Source organism: Lepidochelys olivacea (genome assembly GCF_965140295.1).
Source record: "Lepidochelys olivacea isolate rLepOli2 genome assembly, chromosome: 8".
In the NCBI taxonomy this organism is placed as follows: domain Eukaryota; kingdom Metazoa; phylum Chordata; order Testudines; family Cheloniidae; genus Lepidochelys; species Lepidochelys olivacea.
Window position 1 is genome coordinate 56,590,925 of NC_140418.1, and position 24,257 is coordinate 56,615,181.

The 24,257-nt window shown below is 40.4% G+C and overlaps 1 protein-coding gene across 1 annotated transcript in view; it reads left to right on the forward strand.

Annotated features, from left to right (window-relative positions):
• Positions 1–24,257, forward strand: part of HMCN1 (hemicentin 1) — a 325,574-nt gene that overhangs the window by 106,885 nt on the left and 194,432 nt on the right. Inside the window, exons 7-11 of the mRNA XM_084636570.1 lie at positions 6,272–6,392; positions 6,975–7,238; positions 9,457–9,601; positions 15,288–15,409; positions 19,128–19,403. Of these exons, the coding sequence (XP_084492696.1) occupies positions 6,272–6,392; positions 6,975–7,238; positions 9,457–9,601; positions 15,288–15,409; positions 19,128–19,403 (928 nt within the window). The remainder of the gene's footprint in view (positions 1–6,271; positions 6,393–6,974; positions 7,239–9,456; positions 9,602–15,287; positions 15,410–19,127; positions 19,404–24,257) is intronic.

Sequence of the window (24,257 nt, forward strand, 5' to 3'; positions counted from 1 at the left end):
TGACATTGTAAAATAGTGGCATTGTAAAATGCCAAGGAACATTAGAGAGATTACAAAAACAGAAAACCGAATAATAATGGGTGATTTCAAATAAGCCCATATTGACTGAGTATATGTCAACTCAGGACAGGATGCAGAGACAAAATGTCTAGACACCATTAATAACTGTATATTGGAGCAGCTAGTCATGGAACCTACAAGGGGAGAGTCAATTCCTGATCTAGTTCTAAGTGGAGCACAAGATATGGTCCAAGAAGTAAATATAGTTCAACTGCTCAATAATGGCAACCATAATGTAATTAAATTTAACGTAGTTGTAGGGAGGAAATACCAAAGTAGCATTTAACCACAGTAGCATTTCACTTCAGAAAGGGGACCTACACAAAAATGAGGAAGCTAGTTTAAACAGATATTAAAAGGAACAGTCGCAAGGATGAAATGCCTACAGACTGCATGGAAACTATTAAAAATGCCATAATAAAGGCTCAAAATAAAGGTATACTTAGGGTTAGGGTTAGGGACCCTAAAAATGCCAGCATGGCTAACAGCAGAGGAAAAGAGGCAGCTAGAGGGAAAAAATTGGAAATCAAATCCTAATGAGGAAAATCAAAAGGAGCATAAACTCTATCAAGTCAAGTGTCAAAGTATAATTTGAAGAGCAACTAGCAAAAGACACAAAAACTAACACACAATTATTTTTTGAAATACATCAGAAGCAGGAAGCCTGTCAATCAATCAGTGGGCCACTGGACGATCAAGGTACTAAATGAGCACTCAAGGAAGACATAGCAGTTGCGAAGAAGCTAAATTAATTCTTTGCTTTGGTCTCACTGCAGAGGATGTGCGGGAGAGTCCCACACCTGAGCCATTCTTTTTAGGTGACAAATCTGAGAAAGTGTCCCAGATTGCAGTGTCAATAGAAGAGGGTTTGGAACAAATAGATAAACAGTAATAAGTCACCAGGACCAGATGGTATTCACCCAAGAGTTCTGAAGAAACTGAGATATGAAACTGAAGAACTACATACGCTAAATGTGATATGTCACCCATCATTTAAATCAGCCTCTGTACCAGATGACTAGAAGATAGCTAATGTAACTCCAATTTTTTAAAAAGTCTCCAGAATAGATCCTGGCAATCACAGGCCAGTAAGCCTAATTTCAGAACCAGGCATGTTGGTTGAAACTACCAGACACATAAATGAACATGATTTGATGGGGAAGAGTCAACATGGGTTTTGCAAAAGTATGTCATGCCTCACCAATCTATTAGAATTCTTTTCAGAGTAACAGCCGTGTTAGTCTGTATTCGCAAAAAGAAAAGGAGTACTTGTGGCACCTTAGAGACTAACCAATTTATTTGAGCATAAGCTTTCGTGAGCTACACGAAAGCTTATGCTCAAATAAATTGGTTAGTCTCTAAGGTGCCACAAGTACTCCTTTTCTTTTTAGAATTCTTTGAGGGGATCAACAAACGTGAGCAACGGTAATCCAGCTGATATAAGGTATTTAAATTTTCAGAAAGATTTTGACAAGGTCCCATAACAAAGGCTCTTAAGCAAAGTAAGCAGTCATGGGATAAGAAGGAAGGTCCCCTCGTGCATCAGAAACTGGTTAAAAGACAGGAAACAAAGGGTAGGAATAAATTGTTAGTTTTCACTGTGGAAAAAAGGTAAATAGCATTGTCCCCCAAGGATCTGTATTGGGGCCTGTGCTGTTCAACATACTCAAAAATGATCTGGAAGAGGGTAAACAGTAAGGTGGTAACGTTTTACAGATGATACAAAATTACTCAAATCCAGAGCTGGCTGCAAAGAATTACAAAGGGATCTCACAAAACTGGGTAACTGGGCAACAAAATGGCAGCTGAAATTCAATATTGATAAATGCTAAGTAATGCACATTAGAAAATATAATTCCAACTATACGTACAAAATGATGGGGGTCTAAATTAGCTGTTACCACTCAAGAAAGATCTTGGAATCATTGTGGATACTTCTCTGAAAACATATGCTTTAAACATCTGTTCAGGGTGCAGCAGCAGTCAAAAAAGCTGACATGTTAGGAACCATTAGGAAAGGAAGAGACGATAAGACAGAAAATATCATAATGCTACTATATGAATCCCTGGTTCACCCACACCTTGAATACTTTGTGCAGTTCTGATTGCCTTATGTCAAAAAAGATATGTTAGACTTGGAAAAGTTACAGAGAGAAGGGCAACAAAATGTTTGAGGGTGTGGAACAGGTTCCATACCAGGAGAGATTAAAAACATTGGGACTGTTCAGCTTAGAAAAGAGATGACTAAGGGGTGATAGGATAAAGGTCTATAAAACCATGAATGGTATAGAGAAAGTGAATAAGGAAGTGTTATTACCCCTTCACATAACCCAAGAACCAAGGGTCACCCAATGAAATTAATAGGCATCCGGTTTAAAACAAACATAAGGAAGTACTTCTTTACACAATGCACTGTTAACCTGTGGAACTCATTGCCAGGAGATGTTGTGAAGGCCAAAAGTATAACTGGGTTAAAAAAAGAATTAGATAAATTCATGGAGGATAGGTTCATCAATGGTTAATTGAATCGGTGCAAGTCCTGTGTATAGACAAGTCCTAAGTGTGGCCATAAATCAGAGGCTAGAGTAAATAGAATTGCATTGTACCAAGGCTAGTTGTCTCCAGTCATGCCAGTTAAGCAAATATTCTGTTTGTCGGAGTGCCAATTAAGTGGATACATGTATGTTTAAACAAGGAGATTCCATCCTGCCACAGCCCTGATGAAGAATGCACACAATGCTCCTGGCAGATGCTAATGGCAGCACTTGCCTTCGTTCCAATGAGAAGATGGTATGAGGACAAGTCCCTGGCTCCTTCTTCCACTCTGCATCAGTCAACAGAACTGACCTGCTGAAGGGTGCTCTTTCAAGGTGGTTGGGCTGCCAGTGCAGTATGTATTTTCTGTGCACTAAGGAGAAATGCTGGCAGAGAACCAAAATTTCTCTAGGGGGTCCTGCTGCCCTCCTTCCCCCATCCTGGGACAGGTCTTAAAAGCTACAGTCTATCCCATAATAAAATAGATATTTCAATATACATGGTGTATCGCTTTGGTTAACAAAAGCCTTCCAACACAGATCAAAGATGAAGTCAGTGCTTCAAACTATACTTTAAAGGTACTGTTTCCGCAGGTTGGCTTGGAAATAACTTGTAATCTTTATTTACTAGCTCCATAATAGAAGCTTTGGTAGGTGATTGTATCTAATTACTCCTTAAGGTCTTGCTGGTAACAAGTTACAGGCCATTAACACAATTACAGACCTGTTACGATAAAAAGGCTTGTCAGCAAGGCATAGAAGGAGGCAATCCTATTGAGAAGAGACAGCAATGAGATATCCTTAAGCACTGTTTTGTTTTCCTACAAGGCAGGAATTGTGAATCAAAAAGGCCTTACAGTTTTTCTGTTGGAGGATGTTGCAGAAGCTTCCTGCTGACTTAGGTTAAATGGCTGTTCACACAAGGCCAAAGAAGAAAAAAGGAGTCAATAGAAAGGCTTGTAATTATTGTGAACAAGAGAGTTCTTAAATGGCCATTATAATTACCCATTTACAGCCTCCAAGCCAAATCCGGCTGTTTAGATGGAGTATAATGATAAAGCCTGAAAAAATCCCATTTAATGAACACATCCTTTGAAATCTACTTTTAATGCAAAATTGATGTCTCTACAGTAACCTGTAAATAACAATATGTAAATAGCATCTTACAATTTCAGAGTAACAGCCGTGTTAGTCTGTATTCACAAAAAGAAAAGGAGTACTTGTGGCACCTTAGAGACTAACCAATTTATTAGAGCATAAGCTTTCGTGAGCTACAGCTCACTTCCTCAGATGCAACCCTAAAGCTTATGCTCTAATAAATTGGTTAGTCTCTAAGGTGCCACAAGTCCTCCTTTTCTTTTATCTTACAATTAGCACACCCTCTCCCGCATCTGCTAGCTATGGTGGTTTGAATTTTCTCAGCTTGCATGGAACAAATTATATAAAAATCAAAAAGCTGTTTGACACCATATTTCTTAATTTAAATAAAAATACCTCTTTATTCATCACCTACATACATTTTGAATTATTTTTTGTTTTGTTTTTTTGTTTGTAATAATGTTCCTGGAATGTTCCAAGTCTTGCAAATGGTTTGTGTGATGAGTACGTGTTTGCACAAAATTTCACATAGCAAATGCTTATGCAGCTGTCTTTACATCTTTTTGATTTCCTTCCTTCTATTTATAAAACATTCAGCCATCCAATCAAGGAGCAAAAAGTTAATATGTGACTTCAGTGACCCATCATGCAACACAAATAGACAAAAAAACATAGTTTGAAAACAATCCAACAGGGTTAAGTTTGTTCCTAGATGTTTGTACAACACTTAGCACAATGGGGCGAAGATCCTGATTAAGGCCTCTAGGCTGTACAATAATAAAAAAGGTTATTACTAAAAATAACAGTGTTTTAAAACCATTTTTAGTAATAATCAATGTCACTAATACTCAAGTATCTGGATAATTTACTAACAGAAATATTCGTCAGATGTATTATTTGTTATGAATAGTTCACTGAGTTCTGATCCTTGGCCTGTTTTGCTTGCATTAAGATTTTACAGCATCTGAAGAAGTCAGGGAAAGCTTTTCAAAAATTTTAATTGTGCTATAAATGTCTTATACAGATGTCGTATAAAACTACGAAAAGAAAACTTTGTTACTACATTTGTCCAATGAACATTTAACAGCCAATTAACTCTTGATAACAGAAGTTATTTGATATTGCATTTAATATTACTTTGTATCCTTTAATATTGTTAACAGCTGGTTTATATTAAAAAGACTTTACATAGTGATTTTCTGAGATGAAAAGCTAACTAATAGAAATAAATAGTGGTCATTCCAGTAAGACAGACACCAATTTGTCATAGTGCCTAGATGGCTGATTGTCCAGGCAGCCAGTTATGATAAACAACTGCTTCATCTAAAAATAATCATGAGCAGAGTTTTCACTAGATCTAAGAAATTATAGATTTATGACTAGATAAAATAATTCCTCTCAATCTGTACTCCCAATGGCATGAGGAGATTTAATAGAGAATTTACTTTGTAGATAAAAATGTACATTTCAGGCTGCATTCTCTATGCATGAAGTTTAGAGAAGACTTTGCATATTAAAGTTTAATCATAGCGTAATGAACCCTTTATCAATCTTTGCCTCCTGTGCAATCTTTTTGTACTCTTTCTATGTGAAATAGTTCATAGATTTTTCTTGATTAAAAAATTTAAAAGGTAGTTCCATAAGCAACAAGGCACAGTGTGTACGCAGAGTGGGTGAATGCAAAGAGCCCTGGCCTCTTGTGTTCTTTGGAAATCACTACCTTTCCTTCCTGGCATACAGTGCTGCTAGATACCCCAAATGGGCTGGAATGGGATCAGGGCAGGACTGGGGCCTTTGACATGAGCCAGTCTTTTTCTGAATGGTTTAAGGGCCTCATGGTGCAACACTTTGTAAGTTGTTGGAACTTCTGCTCTGGGTTGCGCTCTGCTAGGGTTTCAGAATGGTTCTGGTTGACTCAGTCAGAATGCCTGTGGCTGTAAAAGCCAGAATTTAGCTTTTAATATATAATATCAGCTGATGTACACTTCTTATTCATATAATTATTGGATATTCAATGTCCATGATGTTTTTATCTGCTTCATTGCTAAAACTTGAGTGACGTTTGTTTAAAAAGAGCATTTATTGTCTAATGAAAATACAAGGGTAAATATGTTTTCTTGATAGAGGAAGTAAACCCATGAATTATGAGACATTATTTACACTAATTTATACTAATCTTTTGCTATCTTCTGTTTGTTTGTTTGTTTGTTTTTTGCTTTACAAAATTACCTGTATACTTTATAACTGTCTAATCTTGATTGCTTTGCTCAAACACGTCCCCCCATTGGAGTCATGCAACTATGTCCAGCAATATTTGGCCTCATGTGGATGCCCACCATAATATGCCCTACAGGCATATTGCTTTCATTCAGTCTTTCTTTTCACAAGTACTAAATTCAGAAGGGTTTATTATCTAGAACAAAGGCTTTTAAATGGTTCATTTTGTTTATAACATCTGATATCTTCTTACTCCATTTTTCGTGATACTTAAAGTCTAGTGAGCTCAATGAATACTACAAAGGACTGCAAAGCTTGAAGTGCAAATTGCTCCAACAGTGTTTCAATTCAATATTTTTCAGACATCCAGCAGTGGAAGGCACTCTGTTCGTATAACAGGTCTCAGTACTATTGATTTTCGAGCTGGTTTTTCTAGAAAGCCAACCCTAGACTTCAAAAAAGCATCCAGCAGACCAGTGCAAGGTCAGTTTGTGCTCTGTTTCTACTGTATTTAATTGTTTGGGGAGGCCGTATGCTTAGTCCCTAGGGAAGAAATATATACTTTATGTTGTTCTCTATAATTAGGCCTCTGCTGAAACTCAGACCATCATTGAGAGGTTCCGAAGGGAGCCATGCCCTGTCATTAATTCCATTCATGATGTCATTGCCTGTTGTGCCCCATGATACTATGCTACGCTTGTGTATTAGAGTTTTTATGTCTTATAAATCCCAATGTTTTTATTTCTGGTATGGCTCAGAGTTACAACTTCCCTTCTTTTACTTTTAGAGACTGTAAAATGTTTCAATTTGGCCCCTCGATGGGGGGGGGGGGAAGGAGTTAATGAAGCAGCTTTATAAGCACCTGTTGGAAATTAGTAACTGAATCCTAAATAAAGCACATCATGTTATCAATGCTAACACACTGTTTTGTGTTTCTTAACAGCTGGTAGAGAGTGCTTTAAACTGAATTGTGTGCATTTACTCAGGAGCTGAAGACACACATCTATAGAGTTTAACCTTTTCTTATGTTTTGTTAACACTTACAATATATTTCTGTTTTCATAGGAATACCTACCTATGTGCTGTTGAATACAACAGGGATCTCTCTTCCAGCGAGAGTTGACCGTCTAGAACTTCTGAGTATCACAGGGGAGCTTCTTAAGACAATGCCTGTGAAATACTATCCTGATCGAAAACCCTATGGAATATGGAATATTACTGACTTCATCCCACCAAACGAAGCCTTTTTTGTTAAAATAATGGGATATGACAAGGATGATTATCTCTTCCAGAGAGTGTCAAGTGTTTCATTTTCTAGTATTGTTCCTTGTAAGATTTATTTTATTTTATTTTACTTGAGTGAACATTTATTATGCCTGAATTAATGGAATGGATGACTTATGTTTTTTTTCTACTTGCCCATATAATGAGGAAAACTTGTCTTACCCCATTGCCTACAAAACTTTCAAGTTGATACAAAGCAATCTGAGCATCTTGGAGGATCTACTAAGGAGAATTTTAGTCAGATATTGAATTTCTTGTAAAGTAATTTAGCAAGTGTTGAAACTACAGCTTGCCTTGTCTACACTGAAATTTTAACATGAATTTTCCCAGAGGGAAGACAAGGTCATGGAGAGAAAACATTTGAATAATAGAGGAAGATACTGTATGTACAGTAGTGTGTGGGGGAAATTGTGTTCTACTTTCACATTTAAGAGCTTGCCAAACTATTCAAGAACTGCCAATTTTTAAAGAAAACTTTTTCTACACAATATTTTATTGACTTAATTTCATTTCTATTTTCTAGGTAAAAATTTCTCATTATAGAAATAGGTGTGAGGGAATTAAGAAATAAAGCTGCCACTACTAGCAGTTGTTGCTATAGAGCCAGAACTAGCAAGGAAAGCATATTCAGGGCCTGATCCCGAAAAGTGCTGCAAACCACCTGATAGATGCTTGGGCCCCTCAGATCCCATTCAGACCAATAGGAGCCAAGGACCCTCAGTAGCTACTCAGCATGCTTAAGGATCAGGCCCTTATTGGGCTTGTCTTCTCTAGAGTTTTTAACCTAGAGTTAATTGTTAGGTAGTTAACGCATTTGCAAAGGCCAGTAAAAACTCTAATATAGACACATCCAGAAATGTGCTAGCAATAAACGTGTGTTCTTAACATGAATATAATCCTTGTGTAGACAAGGCAAGTTGGAGTTTTAATTGGTGTTAGCTGACTGAGGTTAACCCTAAGGAGGAGTTTATGGTTTCATCTTGACCAGCTAAGGCTATAACTACACTGTAAAAAGGTGTGTGTGTGTGTTTGTTTTATGTCGAGTTAGCTATCTACTACACCTTTGATTAGCTACATCAAAGTAAAAACGACAGTGCTTTCTCTTCGGTAGGATTTTACACTGAGATTGCTAATTCGATGTAAAAACATACCTTTTTTACTATGAAGATATAGCCCAACAAGTGTTGAAACTACACTGACATTTCAACATTGCCATGTCTACACTGACATTTCAACATGAAGTAAACAGGAGTTAAGAAAACACTCTTTCCCAGAGTGAAGACAAGACCATGGAGAAAAAAAAATTGCATAATAAAGGAAGATACTGTACATTCAGTAGTGTGGGAAAAAAATTGTAGTGTTACTTTCACTTGTAAGAACTTTCCAAAGTATTCAAGAGCTGCCATTTTCCAGACAGACATTTTTCCACACTTCCTGGATTTTTTACTTAATTTCTTTTCTGTTTTGTCGCTCCTGAGATTCTGTGCTGAATTGCTTCTCCCTGGGTCCTAGGTTTGATTAGGATTTAAAGGTTCAATGTTAGATCTTGTTACCTAGATAAACTGTCTTGATCTAAATAATGTCTTCTAAAGCTCTAGTCAATGCAAAGCAAATTTTACTTTAGCATACGCTAATCCGACAGAGTTTAATTTGGTTCCCATTGAAATCTGTGGGAGTACTACCACTTCAGTGGAAGCAGAGACTGACCACTTCTGAAGATTCCAATTTAACTCCGCCAGCTTAAAACATACTAAAGTACAGCTTGCCTTGTCTTGATTAGAGTTTTAGAAGTTGGTTAGGCTGTGCTAGCTAACATGATCTAATATAACACCTTAAAATCTTAGCTTCACCTTGGCCTTGTCTAGGCTAAGGGCATTTCTGCACTAGAAATGCTACTGCACCACAGCTGCAGTGCTAAAGTACAGACATTTACTACAGTGACAGAAGGGGTTCTTCCATCACTGTAGTAAATCCACCTCTCCAAGAGGTGGAAGCTAGGCTGATAGAATAATTCTTCTATTGACTTAACTGTGTCTACACCAGGGCTACGCTGGCTTGAGTATGTTGCGCAGGGCATGACATTTTTCGCTGCCCTGAGCAATCTGCTTAAGCCAGCCTAATTTTCTAGTATAGACCAGCCCTTAGTGTCTTGATAAATCTGGACTTTAAGGAAAAGATTGTTAGCGTATGTATTAATCACAATGAATGGAGTGTAGGTGAGTAGCTGCTAATAACTTGTTTATGAATATTTTGCTTTCTGTAGATGCTCCAAAAGTTATAATGCCCAAGAAAACTCCAGGATACTACCTGCAGCCGGGGTATATATCTTGCCATGTGGAAAGTCTTATACCTTTTATTCAGCGCTTCAGCAGAAATGGAGTAAAACTGGGAATGGATCAGTTCTTCAAGTAAGCAGTCATTCCCTAACATAATTTTGGGCATTTAAAAAAATCAAAATTAAACTTCAGAGCAGCTTTTGTAACTTTATTCTTGATGATTTTTATTGTACTTTGTTCATAATGGTGAATGTCCATTTAAGGTGGGATTTTCCAAAGTGCTCAGGACTGGCCTAACTCAGCTCCCACTGAAGTCAGACCTATGTAAGACAAAACTTACATTGTAACCATGTTAATGATTTTTTTGGATCAGTTGTGAGAATTTAAGCAAATAACAAAGAATAACAAGCAAATAACTGCATGAGGAAATCAAGATTGTATACTGTTGTGGGTTTGGGGTGTGTGTGGGGATGGGGGGAACACATTTTCTGTTTGTAGGTGGAGAGATCATATGGTTCCAGCAGAAATCTATGTGCTTTGCTTTATTATGCTCCAAGGGCTATATCATTCTCTTCTTTGGGAAAGCTTCCACGGAATACATCACAAGGGTCTCTGGACGCTGTCTACACCACCACCATGCAGACTGCAGTTACAGGGAATAATACAGTCTCTTTCTGTATAGAACTATCCAGGAACAATGAAATAGTAATCAAACAAGCAAAAAACCAATAGTCCCCAAGTCTAAGAAAATATTTTCTGGAAAACAGTTAACCACCATCCCCTCTTTTAAAACACCAAACCTTTCAGAAGAAGAATGAAGACCACATTCTATAGCAACTATACCTGATAACAGAGCAAATAACTTCTGAAATCCTCCTGTAAATTCTTGGCAGAGTAAAATTCTGCAGCCCCATTTTTTATGAGGTGCTATTTCCATTTAGACATCCTAGGTACATACTTCTCCTGCTCTGTAATTCTCTTCATACTTTAAAGATCAAACATCATATTTTACTTCTTATTTTTTTCATAACAGGTACCAACCTGCATTTTTAGTGATCATGTTACTTATCTGTAGAATGGAGCTGAATATTACATTAACTTAACAAAATATTCTTCAAGATAAATGCTACTGAGCAAGATGCACAGCACTGGTGCCAATTGGGGGCACTGGTGCCAATAGATGCCCTTCCCAAGGTTTATGCACTTTCTCAAAGTTCCCTAGACCTCGGAACTGGGGGAGCCATTTCCTGACAACTTTAAGCAGTGGTTCTATACTAAATCAGGACAGCTGCTACTGGAGCAGTCTGGTGTGGGGGTGGGCAAACTTTTTCGCCCGAGGGCCACATCGGGGTTGCAAAACTCTATTGAGGGCTGGGTAGGGAAGGCTGTGCCTCCCCAAACAGCCTGGTCCCCACCCCCTATCCGACCCCTCCCACTTCCTGCCCCCTGACTGCCCCCCTCAGAAACCCCAACCCATCCAACCCCACCCTGCTCTCCTTCTCCCTGACCATCCGCTCCTGGGACCCCTACCCCTAACCGCCCCCCGGGACCCCACCCCCTATCCAACCCCCCCCATTCCCTGACTGCCCCAACCCCTATCCACACCCCCACCCCCTGACCAGCCCCTGGGGACTCCCACGCCTATCCAACCTCCCCACTCCCTGTCCCATGACTGCCCCCCCAACGTCCGCCCCATCCAACTGTGCCCTGCTCCCTGTCCCCTGACTGCCCTGACCCCTATCCACACCCCTGCCCCAACCGCCCCCTGGGACCCCACCCCCATCCAATCCACCCTGCTCCCCGCCCCCTGACCGCCCTGCCCCATCCAGCTGCCCCCTGTCCCCTGACTGCCCCCCTGAACTCCCTGTCCCTTATCCAACCCCCCCGTTCCCCACCCCCTTACCATGCCACTCAAAGCAGCATGTCTGGCAGCTGCATTGTCCAGCTGGTGCCAAACGCACTGCCGCGCTGCCCAGAATGCTGCCCATGTGGCAGCATGGCTGCAGGGGAGGGGGTCAGCAGGGGAGGGGCTGGCGGTTAGCCTCCCCAGCGGGGAGCTCAAGGGCCGGACAGGACAGTCCTGCGGGCCGGATGTCCCCCACGGGCTGTAGTTTTCCCATCTCTGGTCTAGAGGCATGCTTGTAATGCCACTGAAATTTGCTCCGGCCACCCCTCTGTACAGATAGAGGGGAAGCCAGGACAAATTTCAGTGGATGGTGTTGCAACCTGATACACAGAGTCACAGTACCACTAAAATTTGGTGGCGGGGCATCCATGCCAAGTGGTGCTGCGACCTGGTGCGCTGGGAATCTGTTCTTGGGCCGTGGAGTGCTGGGGGGTCACCAAGAACTGAGCTCCTGGCAACACTGCTCATGCACTGTGTGGGTAAAAGAGAGGGGATACTCCCTCACTGAGGAAGACCTGGGATGCCTGCAGCGGGAGGAGGGGAGGATGAGTAGGGGTTCCCCCACGAAATATCTGAATTGGTGCCATTGATGCACAATTTAATTGGTTATTTTGGCTGCTATTTGGTGTGATTTACTAGTACTGAAGTTCCTTACCGAACTGGTCGATCTTCAGTTATTTATGAATGGTTTAACTGTATAATTGGGCTGTACTACTACACTTTATCTGATGAGTTTTATTTTATACTTTGCTGATGATCAAGCTACAGCTGTTTATTAAATGGTTGTTTATATGCTTGGTTCATGTATTTGCATATGTTGTTGATCATGAGAGTTGTGTATTCTGGCTGTAGTATCACATTAGGATTAATATGAGTTAAAAACATTTACAGTGGACATGCTTTAAAAAGTTAATTCTGGTTCTAGAGATATTAGTGGCTCTAGTGTTATTCCACATTTTAAGTGTTCGGAATATTGCTGGAATCAGAAATATCTCTAAAACTGCAATGAATTTTAATGTTGTGGTGCAGTCAAAAGAGCTTGCTATGACATTGTTGGCAAGTCACTTACTTCTTGGTATATCGGTTTCCCATTTGTAAAAGTAGCACTAATAAGGCTTACTCATCTTTGTGAAACACATTGAGATATATGGTTTTCTACATAGGAAGTATGAAGTATCATTAACTATTATTTTAGCTGAAGGAGAATAGAGTGGTGAGGGACTCAGAGTAATGTACATTCAAAAGTCTGATGTTTTGTCCAAGTGACTCTTGGTTTGAAAAGATGCAGGGGAAGACTTTCAAAGGCACAAATGGCAATTAGGCACCTCATTTCAATGGAAAGTTAATGAGCATTGGGTGCCTAACTGCCATTTGTGCCTTTTGAAAATCTCCCCTGTATTGTATAGGACAGAAACGTTAAATGGGATCACCAAAGAATATGAAAACTGAAAATGAAATTTGCAGTTTTGGCAGCAAAGAATGCAGCCCTGAGCCCATTTAGTAAAAGCTATGCAATGTAAAGCCACTGATGTTCGTGATTCAGTTAGCTAAGTCTGTATCCTAGTCAGCCAAACACACAGAATACATTCCTGAATGGATGCGAGAACCTATTAGCCCACATTTTTTCACAAGGACCCACTAGTACCTGAGTACAATGGGGTTGTTGGCTAGCTCAACTAGGATAATTGTACCACCTCAAAGTGGTGTAGCCAGATAGATTGTGGCATGGCCAAGGACTGTCTTGATGTCTGCTAGCACCTGGAGACAGGCACAGTACGTACAGAAGGTACAAGGAATACTGTGCAGTGTGTTTCCCTTGTGCCCATGAGGCATTCTGTCCATTTTCACTTCTTCACAGGCAGATTGAGGTTCCACATCTACTTACCCTGAGGTGCTCATCTCCACCCCACCTTAGAGAAAGGATGGTACTCAGCCATCAGCGTTTGCAGGTTGTCCGATGGAGTGTGCTAGCATTTCCTTAACTGACAAAATAAGCATCTTGATCCACAAGTTACATGTTGTTGTTTTTTTAAAATTGAATAAGTAAAATGTGCAGTAAAGTAAATTAAAACAATCTGAGAAAAGGCAGGGCCTGATGTTGAAAGGTGCTGAGTACCAAGAACTGACATGGACGTTGCAGGGAGTTGGTCAAATTATACTGCAAGCACATATTATACTTCTTTGCCAGTTTAAGTTTTTTAAATAAACAGGCATTTGTGATAGGATAACTTAAGATGTATAAGATAAATTTGGAAACAGAAAAGGAGCGAGATTGTTAAAAATGCAGTTATGTATATATTCCTTGAAGAGCAATTCTACTTTATATTTGGGAGAAGCATGCAGATCTCTTAAGTAAATGTTCTTACCATCTCCTTGCTGCTAGAAGTAACTAGCGTTTCCATTGCTGGCAGTGCACTGGTGAATGTCTTGGAACAACAGCTCCGATATGTGAGTTTGTAATGAGCATGGGGTCAGAGGGAATAAGCAGAAAGTCCAAGATCACTCTGCAGGTGTTATCTGTGGCCTAACCTTTTGTGCAAACAGATTCTACTGCCTCACAATGCTGAAGCACTGAATTTTTTACTATAATACCAAATTAAATGTGGCCTTATTTTGTATCTAATCTTTTTTTCCTACTGTATCCCAAAACATGTTATGGAGTTAAGTCAAGATTTTGGGCAGATAAGGGAGAGCGAAGGTAGTGGGAACACTAATACACAGGTTTCCCATATTGTGGAAGGTGTTTCCCAAAGGCATCATGATCAGTCTTGTCTTCATTAGATATATTTACTTACTGAAACAACAGATCAGAGTCAGCAATGGGATATAGAATTAGAAGATGATTGTAATACTTGCACCATATCATGCCATACAAAGTGTAGCTGCTGAATCTTAAGAAGACATCACAATTTCTTTAAGAAGCACACACAGTGACACGATGTAGTTAAATTTTTACTTCCTTTTTTCCCCTATAGCATTATAAATGACAAAGGTACTATAAACCAGCAGCTTTACTTGTGATATGTTCTATGGGCAAAAGCAGGTGTTTCAAGAGCGTTCATTTGATTATTTTACCCACATCTGACTGCAACTTCTACCAAACCCAACTCTCACAGACTTTACTTACTGTTTTCTGTATCTTTCTGTATTTAAACTTACTGCTCCATTTGTTTCAGTGTGTGTGGCTGGTAAGCTGACATGGAGAATGCTGAATTACTATATTTGTTCCTGGTCCTACTTTGGGGTCAAAGAGCCTTCTGCACACAGACTCACCACGCTAATCTCTTCATTCAAGAGATAGGGAAGTGCAGAGATTGCTCCATGTGTGTCTCCATGTGGGCACAAGGTACTCCAAACCAAAGCATGAGGTGCAGAAAATGTGAGTGAGACTCCATCCCTCACTGCACTGGCCCTTGGAGCTGACCCACACATGTAGAGGGAACCAGTCTGCATCATTGTAAGGGATGGTGCATTCTGTACATACTTTGCTGATAAATAATCAATATAACAGTATTTCGTACTTTCTTCCATTTAAAAGAAATCTGAGGTTGATCCAAGAGTAGAAATAGCTGAGTGAGCGACAGCAGTTTTTTATTTTATGATGTGACTACTTGTCATGATTTTTTTTTCATATGTCTCCATGTATGTATTATGTAAGGAATGCATGCCTCTTAATACTCATAAAAGTCTAATCACTCCCCTCCCACCTTCTTATTTAAATCAGACCCTAAAAACTGCATGTAATATAATGCATAAACAAAAGAGATTTAAAAAGGGTGTGCTTTTTCCTACATATGTGAAATTTTCATTAGCCTTACTGAGAGTCACATGCCAATCAGTAGGAAACTAGACCCTTTAATGCCCTTCTCTTAATCTCTTTCAAGCAGTTACAGAGGCTTTATCATTTTACAGAGAATCATCTAGCATGAACTGGGAAATTGCCAAGATCTCCTTGTCTGATGAAGGATATTATGAATGCACTGCTATTAGCAGTGTGGGCACTGGACGTGCTCAGACATTTCTGGATGTGTCAGGTAAATATTGTTTACTACTTCTGTACTAGACTTCTGAATTAGACTACTAAACTCTAAAGTGCTGGCATACAGTCATTTTTACTTAACAGAAAGTAGCAACATTGGGTGGCATAAATTATGGCAATCCAATGCCAATAAAATGTTTTATGTTAATGTATGTTCTTTTGTTGCCAATATATCATGTTTCAAAACCTTAACGGAAGCATTTAGGACCCAGTATAAAGCATTTAAATAAATTCATCCGTGTTAAGTAAAGTGCCGTTGAATTCTTTCTAACACTCTTCCATGAAGTCAGTGGGATTTAAGCACATGTTTAAGTTCTTCCCTGAATAGATGTGAGCTGCTGAATTTCTTTTGGAGGCACAAATTGCAGCCGGAGAGAATCCACTCATATTTTTTTGTCTCAAACCTTAGCGATTACACTTCTAACTCCGTGACTGTAGGCACAAATCAGATAGCTGTGAAATTGCAAAGATTTGCACCTAAATTTAATTTCTACTTAAGTTTTAAAGCAAGTTCCTAATGATTTATTGGAAATCTGGAATTTTTTGTTTATTAATTATTATTAATTATTATGTATTATTTATTATTTTATTTTAATTCCTGAAAGGATTATCAAGAAATAATGAGATGAAATTAAATAAAGGAAAAATTAGGTTGAATGTAGAGACACACCTTAATAATGAAATTCATTATATTGTGGAACATTGTCCCAAATAAGTGGTTGAAGGCTCATTACTTGGGTCATTTAAAACTGGGCCCGACAAAAGCACTAGAAAATATATTGTAGGAAACAATTCTTGTTATGCATCATTCATATGGGTATTCTTGTGGAAGAAAGATTCTATGTGAATGTGAATTATTATATCTGTTTTGAACTGTGCAGTTGGGATGATGTAAGGAAGACACTTTGAAATCCTTACACATAAATATTTGAAACAAAATTATTTGGATTTTCTTACTCCCAGCAAAGTAAACTTACTCTTTTCAAGTATTTTCAGTTTATCAAGTTGACAGACAGTATATCACAGATCGTCCATTTTTGTCAACTGCTGTCTGAAAGGTACTGGAACGATCTCAGCATTTTCAACTTCAGAAAAAGCAAACATTTGCATTTGTTTTTTCCTGCAAGTATTAAATCTTAAAGTGTCAAATAGCTTGTTAGTTTGTGCAGACATCTTAAATAAAGGGCCAACAAAGGCATGTGTACTGAATGTGAGGAATTTGGTTCTAGGTTTGAACAAAACATTGGTAAGTACTATGTGTACATGAGGTCAACAAGAGATAGTGTGGCCTAGTGGATACAACACTGGACTGGTGTTCTAAAGACCTGGGTTCTGTTCTTGGCTCTGCCTCTGGGTTGCAGAGCAAGTCTCTTCCCCTCTTTGTGTCTGTTTTCCCATCTGTAAAATGGGGTAAAGATACTGATCTACTTGGTAAAGTGCTTGGATATCTACAGATGACAAGCATTAGATAAAAGTTATATATACATGTCAAAAGGTGGAGTAACTTACCAAAGATATGACTGTGTGTGCATACAGACACACACACACACGTGAATGTATATATATTGACAGGGTGCAGGAGCAAAACTCAGTCCTTAGTAAGCAACTCTGTCTTTCTTTCTCTTGCATGGGTGATCTGTGATAGGGTGGTGGCTATAAGAATGACTGCTGCTGGGGAGCCCACAGGGACCATACTTGTGGGAAAGCAAGGCTCCAGACCCAGGTGCCCAGGGCTTTTGAAGAAATTCACCACTGTGAAGAGAGCTAGCCCAAGGCCTGTGCACATACTGTGAGATCTTAAATGAGCTGAATGGCTGGCTCTCAGCACTAGGGTGACCAGGTGTCCGGTTTTCAACTGGAACACCGGGTCGAAAAGGAACCATGGTGGTGCTGGTCAGCACCGCAGACCAGGCCATTAAAAGTCTGGTCGTTGGTGCTGCCCGGCTAAGGCAGGCTAGTCCCTACCTTTTCTGGGGGGGGTTGTGCCTGTGGGCGAGAGCTGCACGCAGAGCTGTCTGTGTGCCTCCACCTAGGAGCCGGACCTGCTGCTGTCCTCTTCCAGGGCGCAGCGCGGTCTGCGATGCCAGGACAGGCAGGAAGCCTGCCTTAGCATCCCTGCTGCTTCGCTGACTGGGAACTGCCAGAGGTAAACCCAATCACATGCCCCAGCACTGAGGCCCCCTCCTGCATCGCAAACCCTTCATCCCTGGCCCCATCCTAGTGCCCCCTCCCAGCCCAGAGCCAGCACTCCCAGCCCAGAGCCCTCACCCCCTCCCACACTCCAAACCCCTGCCTCAACCTGTAGCCCGCTCCTGCACTTCAAATCCCTTGGCCCCACCCCCCAATCCTGGAGTCCACTCCTGCTCCCCAAACCCCTCATCCCCAGCCCCACCCCAAAGCCTGGACCCCCAGCCAGAGCCCTCACCCTCTCCCACATCCCAACCCCCTTCCCAAGCCCAGTGAAAGTGAGTGAGGGTGGGGGAGAGCGAGCCACCGAGGGAGGGGGAATGTAGTGAGCGGGGGGGTGGGACCTCAGGGGAGGGGTGGGGAAGGAAGCGGGGGAGGAACAGGGCTAGGGTGTTCAGTTTTGTGTGATGAGAAAGTTGACAACCCTACACAGCAAAGGGATGAATTTTTCTCCTTTAACAGAGAACTCCTGTTTGGTTATCTTTGCTTTGCTAATGGTAATCTATTGAGTGCAGTCATATCCTGGTAAGTTACTCCACCTTTTGACATTTGTGTCACACTCAGTCCATTATCCTCTGCAGATCTGTATTTCTGTGTTTAAGAACAAATGCCACTGGATTTAAACAAAAGAAGTGTGGAGCAAAACCCCAATAAAACTATATGAGTTTAAATTTTCTTTCTCGTTTGCATTTAAATCAGCGGTTCTCAAACTTTTGTACTGGTGACCCCTTTCTCACAGCAAGTCTCTGAGCATGACCCCCACCTTATAAATTAAAAACATTTTTTTGTATTTAACACTTATAAATGCTGGAGGTGAAGCGTGGTTTGGGGTAGAGGCTGACAGCTCGTGATCCCCCATGAAATAACCAAGTGACCCCCTGAGAGGTCCCGACCCCCAGTTTGAGAATCCCTGATTTAAATATTGTCTCTTTTACTCATGGATGACTCAACAAGGATCATTTGACCTAATCTGAAACCATTGTGTGTTTAAAATTCAATCCAGTTCAAAGTTACTGAGTTTGCATTCTGCTGAGGGAGAAGTCAGTGGTAAAAAGGAGCAGAACGGGGAGTCAGAAAGAAAACAACAAAATATGGGGGGAATTGCAGCATAGAATGGGCACTGATGTGAACAAAAAGAGACTAAAATCCATTAAAACTCAAGTTGAGACTAACATCTGAAGAACACAATGATAATTTCAGAGCTGTTTAGTGGCACTGGAAAAAGCCCATATGTACAGTAGTGTTATCTTGAGGGTAGCTCTTCAGTAATCTCTTTTTCACACAGCAGCATGTACAAATCTAGGACCTGATTCAGATCTCATTGAAAGGCTCCCTTTTGGTTCAGTGGGCCTTGGATCAGACCCCAGTGTGCTGGCTTCAGTGCTGTGAAATGAAACTAAGTATTAAATAACCCACCGATATGCCTTTTTACTTCTGTTACTGCTGTGTTATCATGGTTACTTACGAAGTACCTACAAGTGAGCCTAATAGTTTCTGAATCCTTTCTCTTTATTCTTTCCATGTAGAGCCCCCACCTGTGGTTCAGGTTCCTAATAATGTCACAGTCACCCCTGGGGAGAGAGCCATATTGACCTGCCTAACCCTAAGCACAGTGCGTTATAATCTCACCTGGCAGAGAAATGGCAATGATCTGAGGCTTGTGGAGCCCTCCCGAATAAGGATGATGAGCAATTTGTCTTTAGAAGTAAAATCTGTAAAGCTCACAGATGCTGGCGAGTACAGTTGCACTGCTTCCAATGAAGGTGGATCTACTGTGGCTTCTGTCTTCCTCACAGTACAAGGTAACAAAGAAGATGCATGTTAATCTTCTTTTGAAGCATATTTTTTTTCTTTTTCCTCCTCCCCACCTTTTTTTCTCTTCTCCTTGTTAACAACTTTGCCCTTTGAGCAATTTGGTAAAAGCCTGTGGAAACTGAGAGCTCCCCCCAAATAAAACAAAACAAAAAAACACAAAACCATGTAGAAAGGATATACTTTTTTCTATTAAATTTCAGCGTTTTTCCATAAGGGCAATTGTTCGAGGCCATTGAGGGGAGAAAGAGAAGCATTCTTACAGTTCCCTCTCCATCCCTTCATGGGATTTAGATGTTCTTCCTAATGTCTATAAACCAGTTGGGAGGCTTAACACAATTACTAAATGACTTCTGGCAGGTTTTCACAGTAAAGCTAAAGAGGTTTGCTGCTGTCTCAGCAAAATATTTCATTTCAAATCTCTTATATATGAGGTTGATTATATCAAATAGATTGGAATTACATTTTGGCTGGTTTTGGTATTGCTAACTGTTTAAAACATGCCTGGGATAACCTCTCAGATGGTTTAGACAGAGTCAGTTCAGTTGTTTTCTTCTGAGTTTGATGAAAGATGCTTGGAATATCACTAATAGGTAGTAAAACTAAACTGCAGCTGAATGTGGCTATCTGCAGTTTGCAGTGTTGTAGCTGTGTTGGTCCCAGGATATTAGAGAGACAAAGTGGGTGGGTGAGGTGGTATTTTGTTTTGGACCAGCTTCTGATGGTGAAAGAGTCAAGCTTTTGAGCTACCTGGAGAAGAGCTCTGTGTAACTCAGAAGCTTGACTCTTTCACCAACAGAAGCTGGTCCAATTAAAAATATTGCCTCACCCACCTTGTGCCTGCAGTGACATCCTCCTACTTTCTTCTGGAGTGCGTAATCCACTTCCAGACACTGAAATATATTGTGTATGGAAGCTGAAATGGAGTCATGTGGTGTCATGTTCTATGGTCAACTAAATTTTAGAAATATTTTGGACCAAATAAAGTACCAAATATATAGAGTTGCAGTGTTGATCCATGTCAATAAATTACATCAAATACAGCACTCACTACTGGCTTATCTGTGGAATAACATGCAGAGGGAATCTACTGGGAAGTAACCTTGTGCTTGCATGTCTCTCTGGCCTGAATATTGGGCAGCAGAATAATGAAGCTGGCTATATATAAAGGGATGAAAAAATGAATCTTATCATTAATAACATTGTAAAGAAGGAAATTTAAGGCCACGTCAACATAGTGGGCTGAAACCATGCTTGGTGAAGTCTTGCGGAGTTACACCAAGGATGAATATAGCTCCTTAATTCATAGTAAAGCACACTATTATAGAATGTGACCGGGTCGGGCCAGATGGCTATAGGAGAGTAATAGAAGGCAGATGTATTAGCCCCAGGCTAAGTAGGTCCCTTTTCCCTGGGTAAGGTAACAGGGAAGGTTCCAGAACAATCAGGAACCTTCTGGAGACAATTAAGACAGACTGATTAGAACACCTGCAGCCAATCAAGAAGCTGCTAGAATCAATTAAGGCAGGCTAATGAGGGCACCTGGGTTTTAAAAAGGAGCTCACTTCAGTTTGTGGTGTGTGTGTGTGAGGAGTTGGGAGCAAGAGGCACTAGGAGCTGAGAGTGAGAACGCGGACTGTTGGAGGAGTGGGGTGTACAAGCATGATCAGACACCAGGAGGAAGGTCCTATGGTGAGGATAAAGAAGGTGTTGGGAGGAGGCCATGGGGAAGTAGCCCAGGGAGTTGTAGCTGTCGCACAGCTGTTCCAGGAGGCACTCTAGACAGCTGCATTCCACAGGGCCCTGGGCTGGAACCCGGAGTAGAGGGCGGGTCCGGGTTCCCCGCAAATCCTCACAACTCCTGGTTAGACACAGGAGGAGTCGTCCTGGACTGTGGGTTCAGAAAAACGGCCAAGCTGAGGGCTGCCGTGAAGCTCCAAGGCAAGCAAATCCGCCAATAAGCGCAAGACCCACCAAGGTAGAGCAGGAACTTTGTCACAAGAGCTACATCTAACATGAAGAAATTTACTACATTTTGGATCATGAAAGAACTAATTTCACTGTTATGTTCTCTTGCTGTATGAAGGTGTCATTAACTGTAAAAATAAGAGTGGACAGAAGCTGTTCATTTTAGTTTATTATTTTAAACCTTTGTTTTGAAAGTTATAAGTTAAAATAATAATAATAGTAATTGAAGAAATGCCATTTCTGATTTTTGAGAAAAGGGGCTGTACAATTCTGTAAGTTAAATCTTAAACTGGAAGTAGTCCCTCTTTTTTTGATGGGGTACATCCCATATTAATGGGAGCTTCTTGTATTAATGTACTAAGTGCCCAACACTTACTCATGTTGAGTAATCGCTTACACCACAAGCAGTCCTATTGAAAATCTTGGGGCTACTTGTGGAGTGATGTACAAAACAATGTGAACAAAGGTGTCAGAATTGAGCCTTAAAGGGCTACATTTTAGTCCTACTGAAGTCAATCTTGCCATTTTCATTCACTGAATGGTAATTTTGCCTTAGTAAGGTGTCTAAGGACTTGTCTAGGATTTGCTGCTGTTGTTGATTTGGCCCTAAAACTGTTTTAAGGTAACTGCAGGGGGTCAGGATTCCCCCTCCTCTTCAACAAAACTTTTTTTTTCGTTTTGTTTTGTTTCATTCCTCTGAAGCATCTGGAGATTGGACACTGGACTGGTTCGAGCTGGTGCTCCAAGGTGGTCATGAGAATTCTCTTTATCAGATTCTTGGCTCGCTCGTTCTTGCTTACATGCTCAGGGTCTGACTGATTGCTGTATGTGGGATTAGGAAGGAATTTCCCCCCAGATCACATTGGCAGGGACCTTGGGTTTTTTTTCACCTTCCTCTACAAGATGGGGCACACATTGATTGCTAGGATCATCTGGGTGTGTATCATTAATCAGTTCCCAGCACTGCAGAGGTCTTGGTCTTTGGTACATCCAAGTCCCTCCTATTATATGCCTGTGGCACACATTATCTTAATCTCCTGCGAGTTTTGACATTTTGTCTAATTTCGGTTGTTGGGTTTGGTGTGTGGGTACCTAGATGCTGTTTATGGTCTGTGATATACAGGAGGTCAGAGTAGATGATCTGGTGATCCCTTCTGGCCTTAAGCTCTATGATTCTATGAGCTATTCACTGTGAACATGACTACATGGTCTGGGGATCTACACAGCACTAACAGAACTTCCCAAAGTTCTGTCTCATACCAGATTGGGGTCTGGTGTTGATACTGGCGTGGATTGTTCGAGGGCTCTGTTTTCTCTTCAGTTGCTTCAGAACACTGATCAGGAGCCTGGAGAGTGTCCTCTGAGCATGTGAACAGTGTAATGGTAAGAACTGTCCAGGAGCATGAAATGTTAATCTGTATATCTTTCTAGGATTATTTTTTCCACGAGGAAGAGAGAGAAATTCCATAAACATGTGATCTCTGCCATTTCTCCAGCTTTTCAGTGTTGTAAACAAAATATTAACATGATACATGCATGTTTATTAGAGTAGATCCATATTTGAACGCGTTGTCCTGATAGTTATATAATATTACCAATGTTTCTGATATCTGGGTTTATTAACAAATCTTTCTGGCTTGGAAGCATAAATGAGTTATTTTTGTAACCAATGTCCTTTTTGCCGAAAACATTCATTTTTGGTGATCTTTGACTGTTGAATTTCATGTGTACCATTGACATTCAAATCTCCAAAACACTACATATTGCCAAAATCTAATTTTACTGGCAAAATCTTGGTTTTGTGGATTTCCAGCTCTGAGTCAGGATAAGCAATTAAATACTATCATAGAATTTGGGCTTTGTTCTTTGGCTCTGCAACAGAGCCGTATTGTGTGGGAAAACCTCTGTGGTTTGTGTTGTGTGTGGATCAAGGATTAATAGAGAAGTTTAGCTTTCAGCAGTTTCAGCATTTCATGCATGGTTGTAGCAACAGATTAATAAGAAATGAGGTATGTTGTGCTTTCATCTCACAAAAATAGGGATCCGCTGAAGGTAAAGAAGCATTGGCTGGTCGTGGTTTGGCCTATTGTATACAACATATAGGTCCCCTTTTTGTGTTGATGAGCATATTTACATGAGTTGTCACATACTAGACAGAAAGAAAGCTACAAACTTTTTGTATTACATTCCGAGCATCACGTGATAAATAATTAATTTGGTGTATTTATAGTCTAACAACTTTGTCTCTTTATTTTGCTAAGCATTTTTGTAAAGGTTCAAATGGGATTTTTCTTGTCACAACTGAAAGGTTTGCATCAGCCTGTTACAAGTGGTACTGTGATGGAAAGATCTTAGCAGTACCTAATACAGGAATTCAGTGAACATACTGTAGCCACTGTACTACAAGAACTGCATGTTTGACATCAGGTGTCAAATACGACAACTTCCCCTACCTACCTCTGCCAAGATAGCATTTGAAACAATTTCAGTTCTCATGGTGTAGATAGAGTCAACTGTGTTGACTACGTGTTGTAAGAAAGCATTCTCAACGTCTTGTCCTAACAGGTCAACCACATTTCTATGCCAGGGAACAGATTTGGATAAATCACTGTGACTTGCGCCAGTGCAACTCAGAATCAAGATTAGAATCTGGCCCTGGGCGTACTGTACATCAGTGGTGCCCAACCTTATTACACAGGAGGGCCACATAAACATAGCCACAACCTTGTGTGGGCAAACAGATTCTACATATTTTAATAAGATTTATTGATTTATATTGTAAGTTGAGCTTGTTTTGTATGTATTTAGATAGGTTGTTTCTAGGTATGGTATTGTCTATTTACGCACTTATGTAAACTAAAATGATGTAAACATGA